Genomic DNA, 26003 nt, shown 5'->3' on the forward strand with positions numbered 1-26003 from the left:
TATATATATATATATATATATATATATATATATATATATATATATATATATATATATAGAGAGAGAGAGAGAGAGAGAGAGAGAGAGAGAGAGAGAGAGAGTCGCATTTTGTAATTGTATTGTCCCCGCTTGTTCTATCTGCGCAGTATCTCGTTTTTTCTAATAGCGCGCTAAACATGTTCGCTTTGACAGATGGCGCGGAGGGCTCATTTCTGTCGGTACACGATGAAATAAATTCTCACTGCGGATGCCCCATAGTCACAAAAAAAAAACTGTTTATTTATGTCCTTTTTTCCTAGGCTCCAGTGCGTTCCGAACCCCCGTAGCTCTTATTGTGTTCACTGGCGTCACATATATGTAAATTGTCCGACATTCAGCGAACGTACATACACGCACATGTTGGAGTGCTCCACGCGGAGCGAGCAATCCACCACAGTCGGCATAAGTGGTCGCGGTATAGGGCGCTTCATCTCCGTAATATGAAACGCCCGAAGTCATTCATAATTCCGAAGGCAGTGCGCGGTGAAAAGTGTTTTGGCATAGAGCGAAGGCGGAGAGAGAGAGCGCGCATCACGAAACTGTATTAATAAAAAGAAAGAAAGAAAGAAAGAAGAAAGAAACAAAGAAAAAAAGAAAGAAATGAAGAAAGAAAGAAAGAGTCGCACGCTGGAAATCTGCCACCACGAGTTTCGTGATTGGAGTGACAATCAAGGAAAGGAAAGTCGACGGCCGCTCCACGGCCGCTGGAGGAGGTGCGGCCTTGGAAGAATCCGCTGTTTCGGCTGGCCACGGTCAAAAAAAAAAAAAAAAAAAAACGCCGAGAAAAATTGCGCAAGGTAAACAAAGGAACAAACCATGAATGTCCTAAAAACCACGGCGCGACGAGTGTCCGGTATACGTGTTGTCGTGCTACTAAGGAGACATCTAGCGGCTCCAGCCATATAAATTAGCCATTGTCAAAGTCAAAGCCGGCTGGTGTCTCCCCAATTAGCACGCCTACAAATTACCTGCACTCACGATATTGAGTTTACTTATTCAATTTATTCGACGAGTTTTAGCCCCGCGGGCATAGAGTTAGGTGCACGTTAAAGGACCCCGAGCGGTCTAAATTTCCGGAGCCCTTCACTACGACGTCTCTCATAATCATATCGTGGTTTTGGGATGTTTAACCACAGACATTACTATTATAAACTTATTCGATCCGCCTTACGGGCTGAAAGAAACGAGCATTGTGGGGGGGAGGGATTACGTAGGAAGATGTAATGTCAGGAACATGATCACATGAATGATTATTGACTGTTAGTACAGAACACTCAAAGTAGAAGAAATGCTTATACGGCCGTAAATAATATTTTTCACACCATCTTGGTCGGCGGCCTGTCTTTTTTTCGTTCCACAGTGCCATCACATCTCGACCAGACGAGATTTCGTTCAATTTTTGACTTCGTAAGTAATACGTTAGCCAATAAATAATTGAGCCGTAACTGGCTATAATTAGTAAAAGGAACTGTTCTAACTGAAATGCATTCGAGGGTCAGTCGTAGACATGTAGTAAATAAACGGCGTGAGGTGCTAAAAGGCAGCGCAATGCGTTCAATCAGCCTGGTAGCTTAACTTATGAAACAGGAATATTAATGAACGCAATTAGTATACGAGATCACAAGGCAGACATGAAGCGACGACTAACCACTTGTTACGCTTGAGTGACTCTTGCAGTTCTGGCGAATGAAACGTGCGGCACAATTTTGAATCTATTAGGAGGAATTGATTAAATGAATTCGAAGGAATTGATACCCGTGTAACACGGGCATTTGAAAGGCCGTCCTACCGATGGTCTAATAACTCAACGGTCAACCGAGGGGCTACCACACGGGGTCTTTTGAAGGCCGTCGAGTCAATAGTATATGGTCAATAGTCAACAGAGCACCCCGCAAGTCCATCAAAGCTTTGAGTGGCCAATGGGTGACAAAAGCGGAAACAGCGCCATGCAATGCTCAAAGTGTGCTGCAGACTACTATAGGAAGAAGAAATCTAACAAGTATTCTTTAACAGCAGTACATGACAGCGTTGCGAATTATTTATAGTGCATTTTCGGCACTTTTTTTTTTGCTGCATGCATGGAACACAATTAAGGAAAATTTCAACTTCACGAATATTTTAAAACATACTCTTATTTTGGCGATCGCAGGACGCACTTTCCGTGGAACTCTTCCGATGTTGACGAATTCTTGGAAGCAGACGAACAATGTCATGCCGATCACAGTTCATATAACTCGGTTCTAGAAGCTGGTCTACAGTGGTGATTCCAAAACGTTGGTGACACCGCCGCTTATCAACAACGTTTCGGAGAAGGCAGCCAAAGTAGAATCTGCCACGGACCCCTGGCAAAACTCGATTACATACCGCCAAAGGTTCGAGGTTGATGAAGGCAGGTACGGCGGGTTTCTTTACGGTAGCTGGCTCCCAGCCGTCATCCGCATAGCCATTCTTCGCCAGTGAAGGGACGCGGTAATAGAGAAAGAACGAAGATTTAATTACATGATGAGAGTAGACGAAACTGCGCAGAGATTCACCTGAGATACAGCTGTAATTCAGCTGAGATATCAAGTTTATTTACAAAAAAAAGTCTTGGGATTTTATAGCCCGTCGTCTCCTTACACGGAGATCCGAAGAAGGCGGTGACCACTCTTGCCACAAATCAGGTGACGAAGTCTCAGTGATCCATTCACCGGAAAGGGTGCAGAAATCGGGCCACTCGTGAGAAGAAAAGCGTGGACGAAAATGCCCCATGGTTATCACGAGCGCACCACACAAAGACGCACCCGGCCCACGCCTTCAAGACATCGCAGGGCGAGGAGGTAGGGCGCGGTGGAGGGGGAAAGTTGTGCTGCTCCGGTAAGATGGCCGCTGACACGCACCTCAGCAGCGGTCCAAGGCTGCGTTCTGCTGTGTTCCGACTCTTTCTCGAACATAGCTGTCCAGGTGCTCGTTTTCTGAGGCACGGCCACAGCGACGCCTTCCCACGCTTCCGATCTGTCGGCGATATTGTGGCGACCTCGCGTACTAGGCGACAATAGCCGAGTCGAGAGGTAGACTTCATGAGAACTGCCACAGTGGCGCCGTCTCACGCTGCTCGAACCCGATTCAACAAAGGGGTTGTTCGCAAAGCTTCGTCAAGTTCCACGTAACCCGACCACAGCAAAGTGCCAGGCCCACCTGCAGGGCAGCGTCATGCTTTTCGCTTCCGTCCCGGCGCCGATATCGGGGAGAAAGCTTTCTCGCAAACCAGCTCGTGCACGATGGCATCTCCTAAGACGAACTGCCGGGCCAGACGTAACAATACTCCATATCATCACATACAATGCTATGGAAGCCAGCGAAACTTCTTCCCGCTGGATTCTGTGCCGTCCGGTTGTGCCCTCGCGATCTCTGACGACAGCGCAGCTCTGGCCGACTGAGTTGTTCCTACGCCACCTCCTGCCGCCGGTCTCCTACGACGACGACAGCGTAGCTCTGGCCGACTGGATTAGCCCCACGCCATCTCCTGTCGCCGACAAGAGCTCTCGCCTGTGGTGCCCCGTCCTCGGGCTCATGCAACCGTGTCCTTGGTCCTGTCTTCTCCTTACTTCCGTCGCTCCCTGTCCGTGCGCCTCGCTCTCTCCTTCCTCTCTCTCTATCTCTCTACCTTTTAAACCCATCCTTTTATTCCCTTCTCTACCCCCCCCCCCCATCCCCCGTGAGCTACTGTTGAAGTGTCCTTTTTCTGAGACAATTACGGGGCTCACTTTTCTCTTCTTTCCATTTAAAATCACTTCCTCCGTGATCGTATGTTTAGAAAAAGTCTCTAACGAATTAGAGTATTTGGTACTCTACTATGGGAGGGCAGAAATCTATCCCAATTTCGCCAAGTCTTCCACGTACGAACGAATTGGTCGACTACTGTCGGAGGCGAATGCATTTTGCGACCTCCCCGTGGTCATGCTAAGCCCACGTGTTGGCTCTGTTATGAACGAACGTTAGCTTCCTCATGCAGTTGGTATAAAATTAGTTCGGCTTATTCTGCCATTGTAAAGTGCATGACGCACCAAATCACAGACTACTTGGACATGACAGCACCTGTAGAAACGTGGACATGGCGGCACCTGTAGAAGTAGTTCCCTTCCTCCTCGAACAGGCTAGCAGAAAGTCACTTACGGTCACGTGATGAAACATGGCAGCGCCTGTGCGCCGCTGCAAAAAATAGGTTTCCTATAGGTACGCGCTTTTACTTAAGAAATATCCATAAGCAGATTGGAGTCATATTTGTGAGTCCAGGTAGCAAGCATTTGAACCGCACAGTTTTAGCTCACTTAGCGATCAACTTAAAGGATGTTGATGAGCCTTAAGGATATGCAATATTATTATCCTCATTTTAATGTGGGCCGATATGCTAACGGTATAAGGAAGTTCACATTCGTCCATAACCAAAGCCAACACGCAGGCTTAGCATAACTTTAAAGGTAGCCCCCGTTGAGCTTTCGCCAACTGGGCCTCAGGTGTTTCCACGTCGGTTAATTGATTAATTGATTGATTGATTGATTGATATGTGGGGTTTAACGTACCAAAACAGCCATATGATTATGAGAGACGCCGTAGTGGAGGGCTCCGGAAAGTTTGACCATCTGGGGGTTCGTTAACGCGCCCAAATATGAGCACACGGGCCTACAGCATTTTCGCCTCCATCGAAAATGCTGCCACCGCAGCCGGGATCCGATCCCGCGACCTGCGGGTCAGCAGCCAAGTACCTTAGCCACTATAGACCACCGCGGCGGGGCTTGTCCGCGTCGGAACTAAAATGCATAGCGAATGTAAGTCATAGACAAAACGTACGGGACGACGCTGTCTGGGAGCTCAATTATTCAAGTTGAAACTGTTTAAGTTGCACCGTATCATTTCGTTAAAGGGACACTAGCGCCATCTTTGACTGGTCGTTTCGGAGCACTCTCCTGAGAGAAAGAGAGAGGGAGAGAGAGAGGCTAATCAAAGGAAAAAGACTCAACCTCTCACGAGAACGCTCCGCTCCGAAATCGCCTCTTCCTTCTGAAGCAATGGACAGCGTATACGCAGCGGCACGGCGCTAATCCGTATCACACGAACACCAAAAGGCTGCATTCGTATCAGATTTCCACCAAGTCAGAATTCCCCTGACGGACGCAGTTTTCTTCTCGCGTCGGCCGAGAAACGCTTACGCACTGAAAAAAGTATGAATACGAAAATGATGTATTTGTCTCTCTTTGGTTATTGCATTTAATTTCGATGAATTGCATACCTCATCTATGTAAAGAAATGTAGCGTTGAATTTTCATGTAGGCTTTTATGATTGTAAATGCCTTTCTGTTGCTGCGTGGGTGGCATGGCCCAGTATGGGCAATGCTTGCCTTTAGCCGCATCTCCTTGAACACTTTCAGTGATTGTTCTTAATAAACTAATAAAGATAGAGGGTAGCATCTGATTAGCTTTACGCATTGTGTGCTGGGAACATTAACAAATCAGAACGCAATGCACTGTTCCTGCAGGCGAGGCAGCCGTTAGTTGTCTTGCTACATCTGCGTTCATAAGTAGTGTACGATTCGAGTTACTATGCACTTCAAAACGGCAAACAATATGCCGAGACGAGCTTCAGTGTGTGTTTAGAAATAGTTGTTAACAATGTAGAGTACTTAGTACTCTGCTATGGAAGGGCAAAAAGCCGTCCCGTCTCACACCATGAAGACGGTGTAAAAAAATAGTTTTTAAAGTTTAGGAGTACTTGGTACTCTACTACTGAAGAGCAGGAAGCCGTTCCAGTCTGTGTGTTTAGAAAGAAGTTTATTCTATTGTGGGAAGCTACAAACATGAAACGAGCGTCTATACAAGACGCACAATAACATACAAATGACAAAGAACAACATACATAGCACACTTAAACAAAAGTGTCCAAGTCCGTAGGATGTCCCTAACTCACGTTACTAATGACTACATACACTACATATATACACAAATCACATTATGGACAATGTACATGATATATGTACAAGACTTGGTGTTTAGAAAAAAGTGGTTAACGATTTAAGTACTTAGCACTCGACTACGGGAGAGCCTAAAGCCGTCCCGTCCAACACTACTATTGGGAAGCAGTCTATAGAATTGCACGTCTGAACGACGACTGTTATCGAAGTCGAACACACACTGTGGCCTCTTCATACTCAGTCATGCTAAGCCTGCGTGTTGGCTCTGGTTATGAACCGAGTGTGAGCTTCTTTATACAGTTAGTATATCGGCCCACGTTAAAATGAAGATCAAGCCATTGAATATCCTTAAGGTTCATAAGCATCCTTTATTTGTCGTCTAACAGGGGTAAAACTTTGCGGTTCAAATCAAGCTGAGAGTCTGAGTGAGCCCGGGCGAGTAATATTTTCACGAGGTTCAGTCCGGGTGAAAAACATTTTCGGGAGCGTGAGTCCCAGTGAGTTCGGCTCAGTAAAATTTTAGCGGGTCTATGAGTCCGAGTGAGTCCTATGCGCAAAATGTATTCCATGAGTGGGTCTGAGAGAGCTCTACAATTTTTGCCGACCTACGGTTGTTACCAACGAAATTTTCAAGCGTCCTAATTTTCCAGCGACTGAAAAAGCCAGGCAGAAACGCTTGCTTTGTAAAAGAATATTTCTTTCTGCAAAGCTCTCTGTGACATGCTATTCGGAAACTTAAGGTTAACAGCGCGGAATGCGGCCACGGACAGATGAGACAACCGCTACCGTTCCGGACAACCATAAGGATGCACAACCAACTAGCCGAGCCAACTTTTTATTAGGTTATTCGGACACATTTATTGTGAAACATTGGCGTGGTAAGAAAGGGGTTTAATCCCCCCCCCCCTAATTTTTTTTCTTATTTGTGTAAATGCGCACGCACGCACGAACATATACACAGAATAGCGGCAACCTACCAAAAAAAAAAACATCTGGTTACATCATTGCAGCAGGAATTATTAGAGAAATGAACACCAAGTCACCACAGCTAGACATGGGACACCAAGGAATCAGTGAGTATTTGAAGTAGTAAGTAATTCAGTTGAATGTAACACAATACATGGTGTTACAACTGCTGCTTTGCGTGGGGTGATCGGTAGGTTCGATTGCGTCGGCCCGCAACGTATGCTGCGCACCGTTGCACAGTGAGTAAAGTGTTGTGTTCGTATGTGTACAGCGATACAGCACAAGCGACTCCGAGTGCTACGGACAATTATTTTTCATCATTACTTGATATGCAGACGCAAGCACACCAGGGCACATTTGTAACAGTGAGGGAGCGTGCTTGACGACGCCCACGCGGAGAAGATGAAAAGTACAGGGTCCCGTATGGACGCACTTAAACGAAACTCCGGCGTTTCCTTTTTTTTAAATTTATCCATTTCAATAAAACTTTAAACACGCGTTCTCCTCGGTACCGTGGCGATATGTGTCAAATTATGCAACCGTAAGTCATTTGGTTTTTTTTTAACGAATTTTCAAATTGCCAGCCGATTCTGGAACCACAAATGTAAACACGAGCCACCCTATGAATGATACGTAAGGACCTACTCTTTTTTTTCAAAAACCCTGCCTTTCCTAGCGGACGGATACAGCGCGATGCTTTCTTCTACGAGCCGACGACAACGCGAGCACAGTTTCAATTTTGTCAGCTGCATACAGCGTCTTAGTCGCCGTTGACGACGGGTCTTACAATATTGAGCAACGAGGAAATCGATTCGGGGCATGTCAGATGCTTCACGCGCCGGCAGGTCGAAATCAAAAAGTGATGCTTCCACGCTCGGACAGTAGCTGCAATCATCACCGAACTTGTCTCTAATAAGTTCAGACGAGCTGGTACAGCTTGATTCCGCGTCGGATGACATCGCCAACTTGCTTTTCGCAAGTACGAAGAGGCCCATGAGCTATGTTTACACACTGGCCAGCTGTGGCGGGGTATAAAGAATCTCGTGACGTCATCGGCGACAGATTCTTGTGACGTCTTCCGATAGCCACCATGAATGACGGAGCACCTCCCTGTTTCAGTTTCTGTTTTGACTCGCCGTTTATTGCTTAATTAAAATTATTGACGCGTGCCTAGTCAAAACGAACCACCCTAGCTTTTGCAGGACTGTCAATAGCATATGAAAAGAGCATTATTTCAGCATAATCGAAAATGCACGAGAGTTACCCTTTAAGACGACAGGAAGGCGAAAGACATCACCTTCTCAGTCGATACAGTGATCTTGCCCCACAATACTCCGAGTTAACGTCGTTTTCTTTTGCCTCCAACATCGGAGGAACCTCACCATGGTTTTGCATTGCCCCCCGCGAACAGCGCAACATTGACCAAGCCACGAATTCATCTGACAACGTCCATATGTGACGTTACGTCATGCGACGTCACGATTATGTCACAAGGACGTCACGAATAACAGCTATCTGTAAAGTAATGATGACGTTATCACGTGATGACGACCTCTTACAACAATCGTGTTGGCGCCGCCGACGGAAGCCGTGTTGACGTGGGACGCCCGCAAATTTCGGCCTTTGATGAGGCATTAAGGCTCTCGCCGTGATATTAGAGCAGGAAAAGCAGGGACGTTAAGCAGATCCCACCTAGAGGAAGTTGGAAGCTTCTGGGTGGCTCGGACAACCGGAAGAAACGAATAATAAGGGCATATCACGCGTTCTTGGCACAAATTGAAGGCGCTAAAAGGGATCATAACTCCCAGCAGCATCTATATGAACAGGAAAACAGCTCCTGTGCATTTAACGTATCAGTTTTACTGACGACACGACCCACACTGAGACTGATCTATGCCAGGCCGTGCAAGACGGTTGCGTCGTCCGTATACCAAAAAAAAAAAAAAAACGAAGACCTAATTGTTATTCCGAAGCAGATGAAATTCTTAACGCTGCTTCTATACTTATTAAAAAAAGGAAGGGGGGCAAGAAAATTAAGTACAGCGCACGACTTGATTTGAGGTGAACCAACCACCCCCTGACTGCTGATTTGGCGTTTTTGCCACGAGTGCATGGTGAACGGCTCAATTGCGCATGCAAGCAGCGTGCGGAGGTAAAAAAAAAAAAAAATGTCGCCGCTAGCCACTGCGATCAAGTCAAACGACATGATTCCTTGCTGTCTTGCGGCACGTGAGCCACATCGTTGACAAGTTTTACTCCGCTTACATCCGAACAGACTGCATTCCTTCGACAGTGTGCAACTGCAGAGATGGGTCCGCATTCGCGCTAAGGTACTCGATCGTATATACGTGTATATGAGACGTGTGCAATCGGTTGGTTTGTCGGTTGGTAATTATAATTGACGGGGTTGAACGACCCAAAATCGAGATGTGATTATGATAGTTTAGGAGACGTTAACGCTTTTATATAGCGCGGGCTACATCTCTTCAGAAAAATTATAATTCATGAACATGATTGTGATGAAAATGAAAATAATAAAGAATATGCCTTACGTTCAATATGACAGTTACATTAAACTTAACATATAAAAAAGACATCTGCGAAAATGATTCATTGGCTGTATTGAACCGATCAGTCCAGCACGAGTGAGAAGCATGCTTAATACCAATTTCAGAGGTGAGAAACTGAACCATGTACAACAGAAGTGTGGCAGTTTGAGATAGTTGGTATGACATGACGATAGTTATAGCGCGAGAACAGAACGACGACAAAAAGACAAGAAGGACACGAGTTCGAAGTCAGCGCTCGCGTCCTTCTTGCCCCTTTGTCATCGTTCTGTTCTCGCGCTATAACTATCGTCAGGCTGACATAAACTTCGTTTCTCTGTATTCCAGGGCTGAATACGCCGACCTGTTTATTCGAACACCATTTCGGCCATTGGTCGGTGGTCTGCCTGTGCTAATGATATACGATCAGCGTCTGGATCGGCTACAATTTCTTTTTTTTTTTGCGACTTCAGTGCGGCGTAGGACGTTCTTGTGAGCTTCGGCCCCGCTTTAGAATGTGCATGGACTCCTAGAAAAAATGACATAAGCGTGGCCAAACGCACTGCAGTTTACCTTGATTTTAGCAAAAACACGTGTCTACACAGAGGAGAACGGGGGTGGGGGGGGGGGGAAGGGTGGAGAATGATTTAATTTAACATCGAAGCAATCGCCAGCATTTCATCGTACTAACCCTTACGTATTCTACTAACACGTTGTAGATGAAAAGCGGCGTATATATATATATATATATATATATATATATATATATATATATATATACAGTATAAAAGGAGGTCGACAAACGTGCGAAAAAACACTACTTTTACTGTTAGTTACTAGTTAAGTAAAACTAGTGTTTTTTCGCACGTTTGTCGACCTCCTTTTATACTGCATTTTCCACCGGATCCATTGAATATCACCCCACCATATATATATATATATATATATATATATATATATATATATATATATATATATATATATATATATATATATATATATATATATATATAAATATATATATAAATAAATATATATATATATATATATATATATATATATATATATATATATATATATATATATATATATATATATATATATATATATATATATATATATATATATATATATATATATATATATATATAAAGGTAAATAGCCGACCGACCCATTAACGGGAAACCCTTCCTTTACGCACGCCGCACGCCGACCGACCCATTACGGGGAAACCCTTTCTTTACGCACACCGTCACGGACCCTCCCGGCACCACGGCGACAATCTTGGGTGGCCCGACACACGTCGAGAACTGAACAGCACGTGTTATGAACCGTATGTGGACGTACACGGACAGTTAGTTTCGTTCACAGTGTTGACAGTGGTTCTTCCTCTTTTTCACTTTCTTTATTTTTCTTTTTCGTCTTTTTTCTCCCCCTTTTTTGTTTTTTCCCTTTTTTATTTCCCTCTCACTCTCGCAAACATCTTTCAAGGCGAGAGGGACGCGGCAGCAACGAAGTTTGGAAGTTCATGTCAGTATGACTCATCCCCTGATGAAGGGAGGACCCCTCCCGAAACTGTTGGGAAATAAATATATTTATCCTTGTTGACAACGCTCCCGTTGTGCCATATCCCATACATTCACGAAGACTAACTGGCCCATTGAATTATTACTCCCACTATATATATATATATATATATATATTGATATGGGGGGGTTTAACGTCCCACAACCAACATATATGATTATGAGAGACGCCGTAGTGGAGAGCTCCGGAAAATTCGACCACCTGGGGTTCTTTAACGTGCGCCCAAATCTGAGCACACGGGCTCACAACATTTTAGCCTCCATCGGATATATATATACACACACACACCAAGAAGTGGAGGACGGGCAAAACGAAAACATATAATTTTGCTATGTTTCACCGGCCTTCATCAGGAGAAACACGGTATCGTGTTTCCCTTAATGAAGGCCGGTCCCCGGCTGAAACGTAGGAAAAATAAACGGTTTTCGTTTTGCTCGTCCTCCACTTTTTGGTATTTTTCCACTGGATCCGCAAGGACACCTTCTTTTTCACACACACACACACACACACACACACACACACACACACACACACACACACACACACACACACACTCACACACACACACACACACACACACACACACACACACACACTCACACACACACACACACACACACTATATATATATATATATATATATATATATATATATATATATATATATATATATACATATATATATATATATATATATATATATACATATATATATATATATATATATATATATATATATATATATATATATATATATTTTGGACTGGATATATATATATTTTGGCGGATATTTTGGACTGGATCGACGCGTTTTCATTGACACCTTGAGAATCGGAACTCATCGTTCTAACAAATAAAATCAGTAATTAAAAAATGTACAGCACTCGGATAATAAAGTATTGCGTCCATGTGATCATATCGGAAGCTCGTCGAAGAAGAGAAAACCTTAAAACCCGGTAAATATTGACAGGTCTTTCATTCTTGCTCGCCTTTTATCATCGCCCAAAGTAAACGCGCCAGTGCGCTGTCAGCAAAGTGACCTACTTTGTTATCTAGCCGTACATTTTGCTATCAACCGTCGAACCATACCGTCTTCCTTTAAATTACATACATATACCGTCCTGTCCATGGAAGCCATACGCAACTAATGTGAGCGAGTCTACTACGATCGATCTTAATTTCGATCATCTATCAGTCCCTCGGCGCCACACAACCTTTAGATCCTACGCTGGCTTCGCCTTTAGCAAATCGCGGCTTCAGGACACGAGAGATTACGCAAGTAGGCTTTCCCGCGCCCACTCTCGTTGACCGATGCGCACGTACACTGCTGCCGATGATTGATAGCGGCGATGGCAGTAATGACTGCACTTCTGGCGTCTCCCATTGTCTCGCTGAGGTCTGATACTTGATAGGGGTGGTCCACTGTGTACATATACCTGTATCATAACCCTCGCACGCTGAGTACCCAAATAATCTCGTGCATGTGCTCCCACCAAGACCATCAAGGCCAGGAATTGTTTTTTTTTTTTTTGGGCGGGGGGGGGGGGGGGTTGCTAAGGACATTAACTACAATATACTCTAATGTAAGTTTTCTGAGAATAGTTTATCAGCTTAAACCTTGTCAGTGTGTCCCTTTACTGTCCCTTGAACGATGGCGAGTTTCACTCGAGTCGACCGCAGGACAGGCGACTGGGAGCAACGCTTCGGTCTGATTGATCCACTCACTGCTTCTCCGACAGCGGGAGCCATTCTTGTCGACGTATGTCGTCGACCTGTCTCACACAGCGATAAATTGTCGCATTATTGAGGAAATACGACAGCTGACGAGCGTCGGACGACGCACCGCCGCAGTCAACTTCGCACGCAATGCTCGTGGAGAGGTTTGTTTTCTTTGTGGCTGACGTCAGAGGGAGAGAGCAGCTTTCTCCTGGCCGACTGCGCGAGGGTCGACGACGTTGGGCGTGGCCCGCGGCCCGGGCACTCGGAGTTTACGAGCGGCGGAGGAAAGCCAAGACGCGAAGGCCGACAGCCCCGGAACGAGGGGTTCGACACAGTGTGGTGTCTCAGCCGCATTATCGAGTATGATGCGTTGCGAAATCGAATGTCTTTACGAGCTAAATTTCTCTCGTCAGCATTGCTATATAAATTTTATTTTATCATAATAACAAGTTATCGATAGCCTGATGTGTGTAATATATTTCATTTTCAATTTCCCGTAGCTCAGCTATGAAATTTCTCATTCATATTACTTTGCCAAGTAAGAGAAGGATTAAGAGAAATTTCTTCAACCCTCGTACCGATCGATAGCGTAGCTGTTGTAGCGGGTTGCAGCATCTCGTAAAAGGAACGGGCCTAACACATCAAACCGGCCGAGCTAGCACGCTCACAGACAACCCTTCAAGGCTTCGCGAAACAGCGTGAGCAAACATGGGGAAACCGGCAGCAGTTGTCACAGCAACAGAAACAATAACGGAGCGGCAACATCGGGGCTCGCGCTGTCACACGCCCAATGACGCACGTTCTCCCAAGAGTCGCTTCAACATGTGTTGGGTATTTAGGCAACCACGTACTACACCACCCATACGGCATCTCCACGCAGCCAACGAGCGTGTGTACACACTTTTCACGGTGATGACTCAGTCGGCAGGAGCAACTTCGAAGGCTGATTGGCACGCACCACCAAACAAACAAAAAAAGTTCGGCGTTTTGTGTAGACAAGAAGTACTTCACTACGCGCACGCGAACTCATCGAAGGCGCAGACAACCGTACAAGCGAATCTTCCCAACAATCGTTCCTCGGTCGGCCGGAGCAAACTTGGAAGCGTCATTTGCACCTGCCGCTAAGGGAATTCGCAACGGCGCCTTCGAAACCCAACTCCTCGGCGGATTGCTCTTGACGGAGGCTCGCGCCGCGGAGAGAATGGGGGCGAGAGTTCCCGACCCCCACCTCCTTTTGTTAGGAGGCGGTCGTGGGGTTCATTGCCATCAGCCACGGCTGCTCCAAGGCGGCGCAGGAAGTCGAGAAAGACGCTCGTCGTAGCAGCAGCAGCAACAGTAGGCACGGAATCGCCGAAGCTGTTGAACACACTTCGCAGCACGGACAAGAAACTGACAGCGCTTTCGTGAACACTTTCGAACACGTTTCCGACCTCCAACCCAACTTTCCATTTGCGCGATCGCACAGGTTAGCTTTGAACGAACCACAAAGTTAGCCTCATTTTTATCATGTATTTTTTGCTTTCTTACGTGACGTCCCGAGTCTTCCGTCACTAAATTTCCTCACTCAGACATTTTAGATCAAGTGGACCGGAGTTATTAACTCTAGTCTTCCTAAACATGTACCTGCTTAAAAAAAAATAATGTAGCCAATTTTATCGTTTTTTTTTTCGCACCTACCGTTGCAGAACAGACAAACAACCAGAAAAGAAAACCCAAACGCACTCGCAGATGCACACGGTAATCCGTTCACGCGCAGAAACAAGTCCGCACCGACTCCTGCGCAGAGACGATGTCCGCACACTCGTCTACTCCTTGAGGAATGAAAAAAAAAAAAAAAAATCTCCATCGCGCCGTTTCTACTGATGCTAAGTTGAAAATGGAACGATTCCTATCTGCGAACGCTAACGTAACATCGGTTAGCGAAACAACGAGCAGATAACTTGCCTTTGCGATGGGCTTTCCAAGCGATGTGATGTCAATCATAATGTTGCGGGGCAAATCCAACTTGTGTTCCGTGTGTGGCGCAGGCTCCCGCGAGCAATCGTTCGAAGAACGCACAATGCAAAACAAAGTGATCGGAACGAACTTCTCAACACTTCGGCAAAGCCAGCGAGAGCAGCATGCGATTTTTCCTCGCACCGGGATACACAAACGACACAAAGTGTACTCAAAACGGCTCAAACAACTTCTGCTAGCGGGTGTGGTGTCTGCTTTGGAGATGTGGCCGCCTTGCGGTGGAAAAAGAAAGCTTTTGTATTGAGAAATACAAAGAGTCAGCTTTTTACATTAAAAATAAACAAAATTTTTAAAGTGTTTTTTAAGTAGTATTTGAGAGTTATAAACATGCTTGGTTTATTTGTTTACGTTGCAATGGTTTTATCATGGCAGCTGTGACGTCTTTTGTTGCAAGTGTTTCACGCTTTCTGCAAATAAAAGCATGGCCTCTGAAACTTAAAACAAAACCCCAAAGAAAGTTGTGTTTTTAAATAAAACTAAAAACTACTGTAATAAAACGCATCATATAAAAACGCCGTTTTTTTTTACTTCACTAGGCGTATTGCAACAAAAAATGACCACAACAAACCTTTTAAACAGTATAAAGCATAGCCTTCGAGACTTGTAAATAAAAGTCAACGGAAAAGTTATTTGACATTATTTTGCATTGGTTTAATTATCAACAAGTTAATCTCCATAACATAATAGCCTTTATAAAAATTTGAAAAGTTTATTGAACGTGTTTGACTCGCGATTCTTAAAACTAGTACAAATAAAGTCTTTAGAAAAAACAATTTCGTTTCATTTGCGGTAGATGGCGCCACCACACTCGGCGCGCTCTTCACAAAAGTTTTTGCGTCTCGACATTCCTCACCCCCTGGCGGACATGTGGGTTACTACGGTCCCGCGTAGGAATTTTGAACAATCCGGCCGAAAGGTGTTCGATCATGGTTACGGAGGTATTGGCGGAACGCTGGGCGCGATAAATGACGACTCCTCTTCGTCCCAGCTCTGGATTACCGGCATGAACGCGTTGTCGGCCGTTCGGGAGGCGAGCGAACGACGGTGACCGGTGGTTTTCTTCGGAGAAGCCAACTCGTTCAGTGCGGCGGAGAGCAACTTGCGTGGCGGCAGCGGTGAACTTCTCAGCCAAGAGGGCCGCCCGCTTGGCCCCGCTTCGTCGAGGAAAAAAAAAAGAAGCGCTCCCTCCCGTGTGGCTGCCTGTTCGTTTACTTCGGCTGCCTTCCATCCATGGAACGCTGGTGAACTCGCCAGTGTGTTTGGAGTGATCGCGCGTTTGTCATCACCCTGTGTGCGCGTTCCGTGAATTCCGGGAGGCGGAAGTCCGTTTCACTCCGCAAGGCGTCCCGAAAGCAACTCTTGATTGGACGGCATTCCATGATAACAGGTATGTATGTCATGCGGCAGTATTCGGTACGCCGCCGCTTCGAATACGCATGCTTGTTCAAGCGGTACCCGTAGTTCCCATATACTACAGAAATTGTGGTTTTTGTCCCTAGAGACGGAAGATTTTGTGTTTAGGTAAGGATTCCGCCTCGTCCATCCCTGCATATGCCCCTTTACCAACCATTGAAACACCGCCTGGTTGTTTTACAGTTTATTTACGAGGATCGTGTCATCTGCCATTTTAGCCTACGCGGACTAATTGACAGGTTTTAACTAGCAATACAGGCAGCGCAGTTTCTACGACTCCTTCCGTGGCTCAAAGCGTTTCTCTGAACGATGCCGCAGCGATGCTCGCAAAGGGAGCAGTCATCTATGCAGTCATCGCTTCGAGGTTCGGCCGTAGTGCTCATTTTTGCCACCAGGTGCGGTGAAGCGTGCGGCTCTTTTTTTTTCCCTTCGCCTGTAGGGTTCGTCTTTTGACACTTGTTGCGTCATGACGGGTCGTGGATGTTGTTCACCGAAGAGAAATGGACACGTGGACCGTGCCTCTCCATTTCACGCAGATTCCGGGGCGCATCCCGGATCTGAAAACGACCGCTTGTCAGAGCAAAATATACAGCGCTAACGATTCCAGTACCACGTCGGCTGGTGTTTATTGGCCGACTGTGAAAAGAATTAGGTACTTATAGGGCGGTGCACGTTCAGGCCATCATATCGGGAAGGATGTTTGCTTGTTCAACTTTGGGGGTGTAAGTGCTCTCTTGGAACGCGCATCTTTATCAGGGTAACCCATTAAGCTTAACCACGTGTTAAAACTTGTGAAACAATGTTTGGACAAGAAAGTCTGTTGGGGACATTTTCATTTCTTCGACTCTGCAGGTGTAATGTGTTTCACTGACAAGTTTTTACATATCTACCGCACCAGGTGATAAACATGTGAGGAATCGCTTTGGTGAATGGAATAATGTCACTTCGCTGCATTGTTCCGCTCTATCTACAGGAGTAGCCTTCGTGATTCTCTTTTCATTACCATTTCATTTTCGTTAGCAGTAATGCTTACGAGGCTGCAGTAATGAGGTGCGAAGCTTTTCTCCGCCAACGCAGCCCCATTTTGTTCCGTACGTGAACATGACGTTCCTACGTAATAGTCTATATTTGGTCGCAGTAACGACAAGCTTGTTACGTGTGGTTCCTCTTAATAAGAGGGAATGATGCCCGACTTCCTTAGTGCTTTCTGCCAATAGCACAATTCTAAATTTGCGTCCCAGTACGGCTATTTACTATACTAGTTCAATACTAGGCTGTTGTCACGCACTTTTTCTCACTATAACTAGCAAAAAAAAAAAAAGGATGGTTTAGCTGCATGGAACAACGAAATTCGTTGATCGGATCATGCATGATTAGGTGAACGCATTTGATGTTTGAATTTCACTTTAATATGACGTCAGTGCGTGCTTAGTTGTGCGGTCGTTAATATTAATGTCAAAATGCGTGCGTGCATTAACCGGAATTTGACGGGTATGCACTAGACGTGATTTGCGAGGATCGCTAGCGTCGGTGTCGCCATTTTAGAGGTCCACGTGCTCGCCACACATGCAAGAAACTCGCCGCACGTGCTGTGTCCGAGATCCATGCCGCAACTTGGATGTCTACTGACCTCTGGACACGGTGTAAGATACAAAAAAAAATGTTTGTATCTTACACCGTGCCTCTGGAACACGTCATGCATGCCAAAGCACGGACAGCTGGACAGAACGTACGAATGGACCTTCAAAATGGCGTGATGATAGTGTTTCCCCCTTGCGGATCAAGACTCAGTGCATATTCGGTGATCAGGCCGTGTCTTTGGTAACATATGTGCCTGGTGTCGTGCATGCATTTTAGCTTCGCAGTACGCCTCCTGAAGGCAGTACTGAGAACTTGAAGGGCCGGTGCCAATCAGGAATGTTGGAACCTTTACTAGCTCTATGCAGTTGTGGACCGGGAAGCTATTGAATCGATACCGGGTGCATTTACATAGCCATCGCAACATGAATTGCAGTGCAAACGAGTGTTTGGGATAGCGATGCACGGTAATACAGGACGCAGAACCGACAACTGGTGTACTATAGTATGTTGAGAGTGAAGAATGAAGAAACGAAGTTTGGGATAAACGTTTAATAAAGCTGCAGGCACCTTTATTTTCAATGGCAACACGCCCTACGCTGCGTGGAACACGCATGACAGCAATGAGGTGACGATAATGGCTGTGATAATGTAGCGGGGTTGTCGCGGGAAGTCTTTGTGACGTCATTGTGGCAGACTCAAATGGTCTGGTGTAGTCCTATGGTCGTCAGAAGCCCACTATTGCGTCTTGCCCGTTAAAACGACCCACACTACACGATGGACCGCTGTTACAATGATGATGCTAAGCACAGATGAATGTCACTGGTGAGGAAGGGCTGTGCACCAATGAAGTGGCCGAACGTAATACGTGCGCGCACCACCGATCAAGCCTAATTCGCGAACGAACATTGCTTACTGTCCGCAAAAAAAGAAAAAGGCATGCTTTGTGCATGCTACTATACACGTCGCTATTTTATGGGGCACTACTGTAGTGATGCCTTGAAGACAAATGGTCAGAAAACGTTGCAGTTTGAAAGAAAACTTTCCTAATGGACCATACACCGGTTATATCTGAAGGATATTCGGTTCCAGCATGTCGATGCCGATCCCAAAAATCACTAAACTCCGTACGCCGATTCTGAAATAAAGTTTTTCTTTCAAGGTTATGTTTGAAGACATAGTTACCGCAATGGGTGCCTCACGGAAACAAAGCCTGTGTAGCTCACGAACACACCTAAGAAGAGAAAAAGAAAAACGGAGCGAAGGGAATCATATGAGGGCCGCTATTTGGAGTGTCGCGGGCCGCGTGTTAGATCCCTGCCTCAAAAACGCGGAGCCGCGTCCCCGCGACAGGAGGCACTACCTGTACCGTCCTTTTTATTTCTTCCTATTACCCCCCTGCGTCTCTCGCTCTCTGCCGTACACAAACATATACGAAGAAGAAAAAAAAAAGACGACGAACATAGGTTGCCTGAGTTCATTTACGCACAAATTGAGATTTTACGTGATCTGTATGTACACTGCTATTCAACTCATGTTAATATGTATCGGTGCGTCTAGCCAGTAATGGTCTCTAATTTCAACGGCGTAATAGCAAAGAATTCGCTCAATATAGGCATCTCTCAAGAACAGTGTTTTTTGAGCTCCAATGTCTAGGCGGTGAAGGCAGTGCGCTTTTATGGGGGCAGCTTCTGCTGAACTCTTTAGGATGCCGAGGACTACGGACTGCGTTGTTAATTGTTTCCAGAACTCTTTAGCTGAACACTTCAACCCGAACCAGGAAGGACCACTAATAATCGATGAAACAAGCGCTGGCGGTGCCCTAAAGGCTATGCGCCAAGAAAAGTTTTACTGAAACTTCAGATTAGCCATGGATGGCTACATCTTGCCTGAGTGACTGCAAATGGCGGGATTGACCGTGGCAAGGGAGTGGTATTTCGGGCATCGTTGCATTCCACCATAATGCAAAATTGAAAAGGGGATATGCAAAAGCGATATTTGGAGTCAGTCATAGATATAGACCATAGCAGCCCGACCAATCAGACTTTAGAAAATGGCGGAATTCGGTGTTAGCATTCGTTTCGCGCGAATTTCTAGCGACAATTTATCTGCGTGCTGCAGAACCGTATACGGAGTGATTTCAGTTCTGTTACACGTGACGTGCCTTCATGTGAGTGTCTTGTTCGCGTTTCACTTCTGGCTGGAGTTACGTTCACCTTACGCTGAATTCGCGTTAGCTCGTGGACACTTGTATTGTGGGCACAATGACTGCAAGAACCGCGGTTGGAAATGATCGAAATGAATCGGTAGTCGTGCACAGCAGTCGTACAAAACTTTAATGAATGATGGATTTGGCGACCACACCTGACGACCCTCAGTTGCTGCGTGTCCAAGAGGTCGCTGAAGGCGACCTCTTGGACGCGTCCAGTGACCCGTACTTGTCGTTTGGAGAAGGGATGACCAGCAAGTTCTCGCAGTTTTGCGAACCTTCGAGCTTCTATTGTTCTTTGAGGGGAGGGTCTTCAAGGCAGTCGCGAATGATTTGTTGCATCGTGGCTTTTTGCATACATGTTGAGATATCAGGTTTGGATCCATCGGCGGTGATGTTGGGCCTTCTGACCAATTCGGAAGGGCATCGGGTTTGGAGTTGCCTTCATCCAGCTTCCGTGAGACGATGATAGCGCCTGCCTATCTAGACTAAAGGCCTGGGTAATTCGCTGGTAGCTGTAGATCTATTGGTGGAGCCTTGAGCAACGACGCAAGCTTGAACATACAGTGGTTACAAAACATTTCTCAGCGCAACAAAGACATAATTTTGGTTTTGTTGACGTTCAGTCATTTCTTCATTCCTGCCGGCCTGTCCTCTTCGTGTCACGTACCGCCTCGTGTTCACCTGCCTACACGCACAATGGCGTACGCGTTTGTGCGTGATGTTTCGGGTGGTCGGAGGTCGCCGTGCAGTTGAAGTGGCGAAAGGTCGTCACCGTGAGAACACCGTCGCACGATCTACATTTTCCAGCGTCAACAAACGACTGACCGTGCGCCACCCCGAGGTTCCGCTGCTGGCAACCGTGAGACCCGCGCGCTGCGGCGAAGCAGTTCCTCCGGGAGGACGGAAAAGAAATTGTTACTCGCGGTTCTTCACTCGCGCAGCTGAGGTGATCAGTCGCGATCACGGCGGCGTTTGCGATCTCGCGCCAAGACGTGCGGCTACAGGGAAGGCAGGCGGGCGATAAGAGAGGAAGAGGCTACGCCTGGAGAGGAGGGTCCCTCCTCACGACGCGCTCATTACGATCAGACCCCTCACGAACCAAGGGGGGGGAGGACAGACTTTGACGGGCCGAGGCGGAACGGGCATCGTATTTCATGGCTTGGGCCGCCTGCTTGCCCCCCCCCCTCCCCCACTCGCGCGCCACAATGGTAGAAGGAGGTGAGTCGAGGTCCCGGCGCCTCGACCGAGAGTCACGCCGGGTCCATCATTACCAGCGCCACGCTCTCCACCCTCGCCGCACGATTCCGCATCGCATGCGATGGAGTCAGAGTCGCAATACTCAGACGGCGCCAGAGCCGACGGAGGCCGCTTCTCTCTCTCTCTCTCTCTTTCTTTCCCCCTGCATCGCCGGTACGTCTCTTCGACTCGAATAAGGTGAAGTCCTCCACTCTGCCGTCGCTGCGGCTGCTTGCCCACCTTGGTGCGTATACCTTCAGCGCTAACCTAACCTAACATGTTTGCAAATGGTTCCTGATTTATAGAGCTGGCGCCGAAAAGAGCCTTCCCGGTTCGGAGTGACTTCGGAGTGACAGCAGCGATGCAGCCATCGTTTTTTTTTTCCTTCCGTTTGGTGTTCTTGTTTTACGCCAGAAAAAAACAACAAAAATACACATGCATATATGCTAGCCCGGTGTACCTTTCACTCTTGTCTCGGTGAAGCGCTGTCCGGAAGGAGTTGTGTCACACGCCTCTTCTTTCGCTTTTATTTCTGTGTTACCGAGGGCGAGCAAAAGGAGTCCCCCGCTTCGATGGAGCGCAAAAGATGGCCTTGACGAAGGTTGGTTGTGCATGCGTGCTCGTGAGCGTTGTCGGGAGGAATAACGTCTCTGCAAACAGTCTATGTACTCGATGATCGGAGGCAAAAACTAGCATGGGGTAGAAGACCCAGTTTCTCGCAGCGCTCAAATGATGCCCGGCTGAAAAGTAGGTAGAAGGCCTTCCCAGCGAACATGAAGTACCAGCAGCTTTGCGATTGGCCTCACGTTACCTGTTTGAGAGGTACCGATACTAGACTCACGTATATATATATGTCGCCTAAGTCATCTTTGTTTCTGAACCGCATTGAAACTTGCAGCCGTTTTGCTTTTTCTGGCAGTCGGCTGTGTTAAGTCCTCAAAGACGCCAAGAAAGTGGCTCGTAATAAGTTATTTCCTGGTGGCTCTTCGGTGTATTGAATGATCCGTTGAAGTCCGGGAACATCGGTAGTGTAGTATATGCTGTCTTAAAGAGCTTTCGCGAGCTCTCAAGACGTCACGTGGTCTGGACCCTGAAAGCTCGAAATAGTCCTAAACGTACACTTGAGTTTCGAGCAATCAAAGCAAATGAAATGCCGAAGACTTGTGAGACCTGCGTCGCGCATCCTCACTTGTCCGGGTCGATTCGGCTCGCACGACAGGGATTGTGTTACTGTCGTGCTTTCGCTACACACTTTGATTTAGCGAGTTGGTGCGAACATGTTATCGTAGGGCAAAACTCGAATGAAAACTGTAACAAGCCGACTTTCTTTCTGCCTCAGAGTGTTCCTGTTCCAGGTTTACGTACAGTATGTCGCTTTTTCTCAAGTAAAACGGAGGATGACAGAAGTGAAGATGTGTTCTTTAAATGGGTCCTGTCGCCTATCTTGCCCCGTCTGCCCGCGCTGTTTTTTTTTTTTACGATGAGGTGAACGTATTAGAAATCGATTTATTGCATGAAGAAGGTATCCCAAATGTAGCTGTGTAAAACTAGCTTAGAAGAACAAGTGCTGAAGCATTACTTAGAGGCCTTCAATAGACGCCAGGGACAGGAAAACGTTATCAGTTGTCCGGAAGGACGTGCCTATTGCGGGAAGGACCACGAACTTTGCTACAAGTCTAGTCGTTGCAACGATACGTCCATGCAGCACAGCGAGGAAAGCACAGGTATGCTGCTAGTTTAGTTGCAGAGTACCGTCAAATCGCCCGTTCCCTGTTGTGTGCTGTCCTCTGTCAGGCACTCAGTGAAACTGCGAAGTCGGTGGGTTTTTTCGGGGTAACGTTTTGAAGTCGGAACTCCGAAGCCGGATTTCAGCAATGGAAATATGAGCTAGCTACCTCATATTGAAGACGATTCACTGCTTCGACAAGGTGGACGAGACCTCCTCGCTCGACCTGAAGTTTCTCGGTGTTCATGAAAGGAAAAACCGAGAGCTATGGCGCTGTCATTTTCACTTCTTTAGGGTGAAGTGACCTCTTGAACGCGACGTTGTAGCGTTGAGTAACGGTATAGCTCAGCGGGTGACTTTGGCACCAATGTAGTAGGTGTAGATAAAATATCTTTCTCTTTTATTGCGATAGCAATTATATGGACACTCTCGCCTGGATTTCGCCGTCGGCGTCGATGTCATGCACCATATATGTATATGTATCTATATATAGGAAAACGCAAGAAAAAAAATCCCATGCCCCGCTGCGGTGGTCTAGGGCTAAGGTACTCGGCTACTGGCCCGCAGGTAGCGAGATCGAATCCCGGCTGTGGCTGTTGCATTTACGATGGAGGAGCAAATGTTGTAGGCTTGTGTGCTCAGATTTGGATGCACGTTAAAGAACCACAGGTGGTCGAAATTTCCGGAGTCCTCCACTACGGCGTCTCTCATAATTGTAGGGTGGTTTTGGGACGTTCAACCCCACATATCTATCAATGAATCAATCAATCAAGAAAATCCCCCCCCCCAAAAAAAAAAAGACTCTGGCGCGCGTAAGCGAACGTGGGACCTCCGCGTCGTGAATGCGAGGCGTTAACCGCTGAATAACCACTGAATAGCTTGCCGTTCAAACGGCAAGCTATTCATATATCTACGACTTACTGCTGTTGGCGGGCATCTCAGGGGGTAACTAGAGTGTTTTCAGCATTAACAGCGAGATGGCGCTGTGAGCGCACGGCGGCTCTCATCTTGCCCGCGTCCTTTGACCTGCGTGGAGAATAAGGGGGCGTACGCTCGATCGCGCGCCCTTATCTTGCAGTAGGGAAAATCGTACGTCTTGGCTAGCCGTTGAGCTTCGTTGTAACGATTCAGTTGTAGTTACCGGGCGCACAAAGGTCACTGCAACCGTTGCAAAGCCTCCGTTTGCGGAAAGGGCGCGCTTTTCAGACACAGCCAAGTAAGAACTCGGGTGCTTATTCGCGTTATTATGTACCTGTGAGTACGTTTCGTGCGTCCTTTGTTCGTGAGAAATGCGGGGCACATTTTGATCTGCTTGTCATTCTGCGCGTGACCTTCCGATTTATCGTTATTGCGTTCATTGCTTCGCCTTTGCGGCAAAGCTGTGACTTTTTTCTTTGAATATTACAAGCTTCGTTCTGGCATCCCTCACGCGCATACATACATACATACATACATACATACATACATACATACATACATACATACATACATACATACATACATACATACATACATACATACATACATACATACATACATACATACATACATACATACATACATACATACCAGTAGCGTAGCCAAAAGCTCTTTGGGAGGGCGGGACGCGTCTGTGTGAGCGTGTAATATATACGCGTGTGAAAAAAATGAAAGATATTGGGAAAGATTTGCCCTCCTCCCCTGTTGGCTGCGCCACTGATACATACGTAGTACAAACACGCGCGCACACGCACGCACAGTACAGTTGGCTCTGGACGGGTCCTCCGTAATTCCAGGGTGCAGGCTGCATCTAGACCATAGCGAGCAGCAGCGACTGGACCGGCCTGCTGCTGCTGCGGGACGTCCTCTCGGTGTGGCAGAGGAGAGGGAAGCCCGAGGAATGCCACTGCCACGCTGCTTGCTGTCGTCCGGCCCGTGCTGCAGCAGCCACTCCCAAGGCCCGCTCGGCCGCTGCCTTGTCGAAATCGATCAGCGGAAGAGCGCCACTTTGTTTACCGCCCGCAGGACGACGACGCTGCTGCCCCCCTCGGCCGCTGCTCAATCTCTCCGCGCTGTCCCCGCGAGGAACTTGGCTGGGAACACCCGAGTTGGAGGAGGGCGCCATCACATTTGGGAGTGTCTCGCTGCCGCTTGCACGCGTTGATGACGCCGCGGGACTGGAACGCCGCCTTTCCCTGGGTGGGATCTCGGTATCGGCGAGAAACATAAGTGTTCGACAAGAGGGCGGATCCCGCAGCCGAGCGTGTCACAACCGCGGCCGAAGCGTCACTCGGAGCCGCATGGAAAGCCAATGCATGCGTTGCTCTGTATTCGGCAGTTGCAAACTCGCGCTGTTTACCAATTGCTGAACGGGCCCGTTCGAAAGTGGCGTGAAGCCTCTTTTTTTTTTTTTTTTATTGAGGTGATGTAAGGAGTTCTTGGCGCACAAATAAGGCCCTGGCTACTCCTTGGCCCTTGAGAGATTTCGAGTTTCCGACCATAAGAAAGCCACAGCACATAAATGTGCAACTTCCTTTTGCATGTGTTGGCGCGATGTTTACACGAAAATATATGCTATAGTGTCACTACGTGCCGGATCCGCATACATCATGCCACAGTCTGATAATGTAAACTAATCTTCCTCGATTGCGATTTCTGAAACAAATAACGTTTTTGTATGCGTGCGTGCGCGCGTATATGCCTGTGTGTGTTGTCCGCCGCGTTTCTGTTTTTTAGCTTTCTAGCTCAGCCGTGTCATTGCCATCAAATCGAAACAAGGAAGTTTCGCGTGGCCAAGGAGTTGTACGGTTGGATCCTATAGTCGGGATGTATAGGATGCGCCATTTACAGGAGCAAACCGATACTCCCGAAGCAAGTGCATCAAACTGTATCGCTGATCCACCGTGACTTTGATGTCGCTTAAAGGAGGTATGGAGGTAGAAAGTAGTAAGAAGAGGAAAGGCGGGGAGGTTATTCTGTAGCAAGGTCGACGGCTGGGCTCCTTGGTATGGTTCCACTTCTTGTCCTGTCTGTTTGCG

The 26003-nt window shown here is 46.9% G+C and overlaps 2 protein-coding genes across 5 annotated transcripts in view; one reads left to right on the plus strand and one right to left on the minus strand.

Annotated features, from left to right (window-relative positions):
* The window catches only part of LOC119172405 (coronin-2B-like), a 337045-nt gene that overhangs the window by 230290 nt on the left and 80752 nt on the right, over positions 1-26003 (minus strand). For 2 of the 4 annotated variants that reach the window (XM_075893735.1, XM_075893736.1), the window contains exon 1: positions 14750-15000. The exons of 1 other annotated variant lie outside the window; for it this stretch is intronic. In XM_075893735.1, the coding sequence (XP_075749850.1) occupies positions 14750-14788 (39 nt within the window). In that variant the 5' untranslated portion in view covers positions 14789-15000. Of the gene's footprint in view, positions 1-14749; positions 15002-26003 lie in introns of those variants that run through there. One more of the 4 variants, XM_075893733.1, reaches the window with a different exon arrangement.
* LOC119172904 (uncharacterized) overlaps positions 15696-26003 on the plus strand; it is a 142647-nt gene continuing 132339 nt past the window's right edge. Inside the window, exon 1 of the mRNA XM_075893730.1 lies at positions 15696-16208. The gene's annotated coding sequence lies outside the window, so the exon portion shown is untranslated. The remainder of the gene's footprint in view (positions 16209-26003) is intronic.

Source organism: Rhipicephalus microplus, chromosome 4, assembly GCF_043290135.1.
Source record: "Rhipicephalus microplus isolate Deutch F79 chromosome 4, USDA_Rmic, whole genome shotgun sequence".
NCBI classification, from domain to species: Eukaryota; Metazoa; Arthropoda; class Arachnida; order Ixodida; family Ixodidae; genus Rhipicephalus; species Rhipicephalus microplus.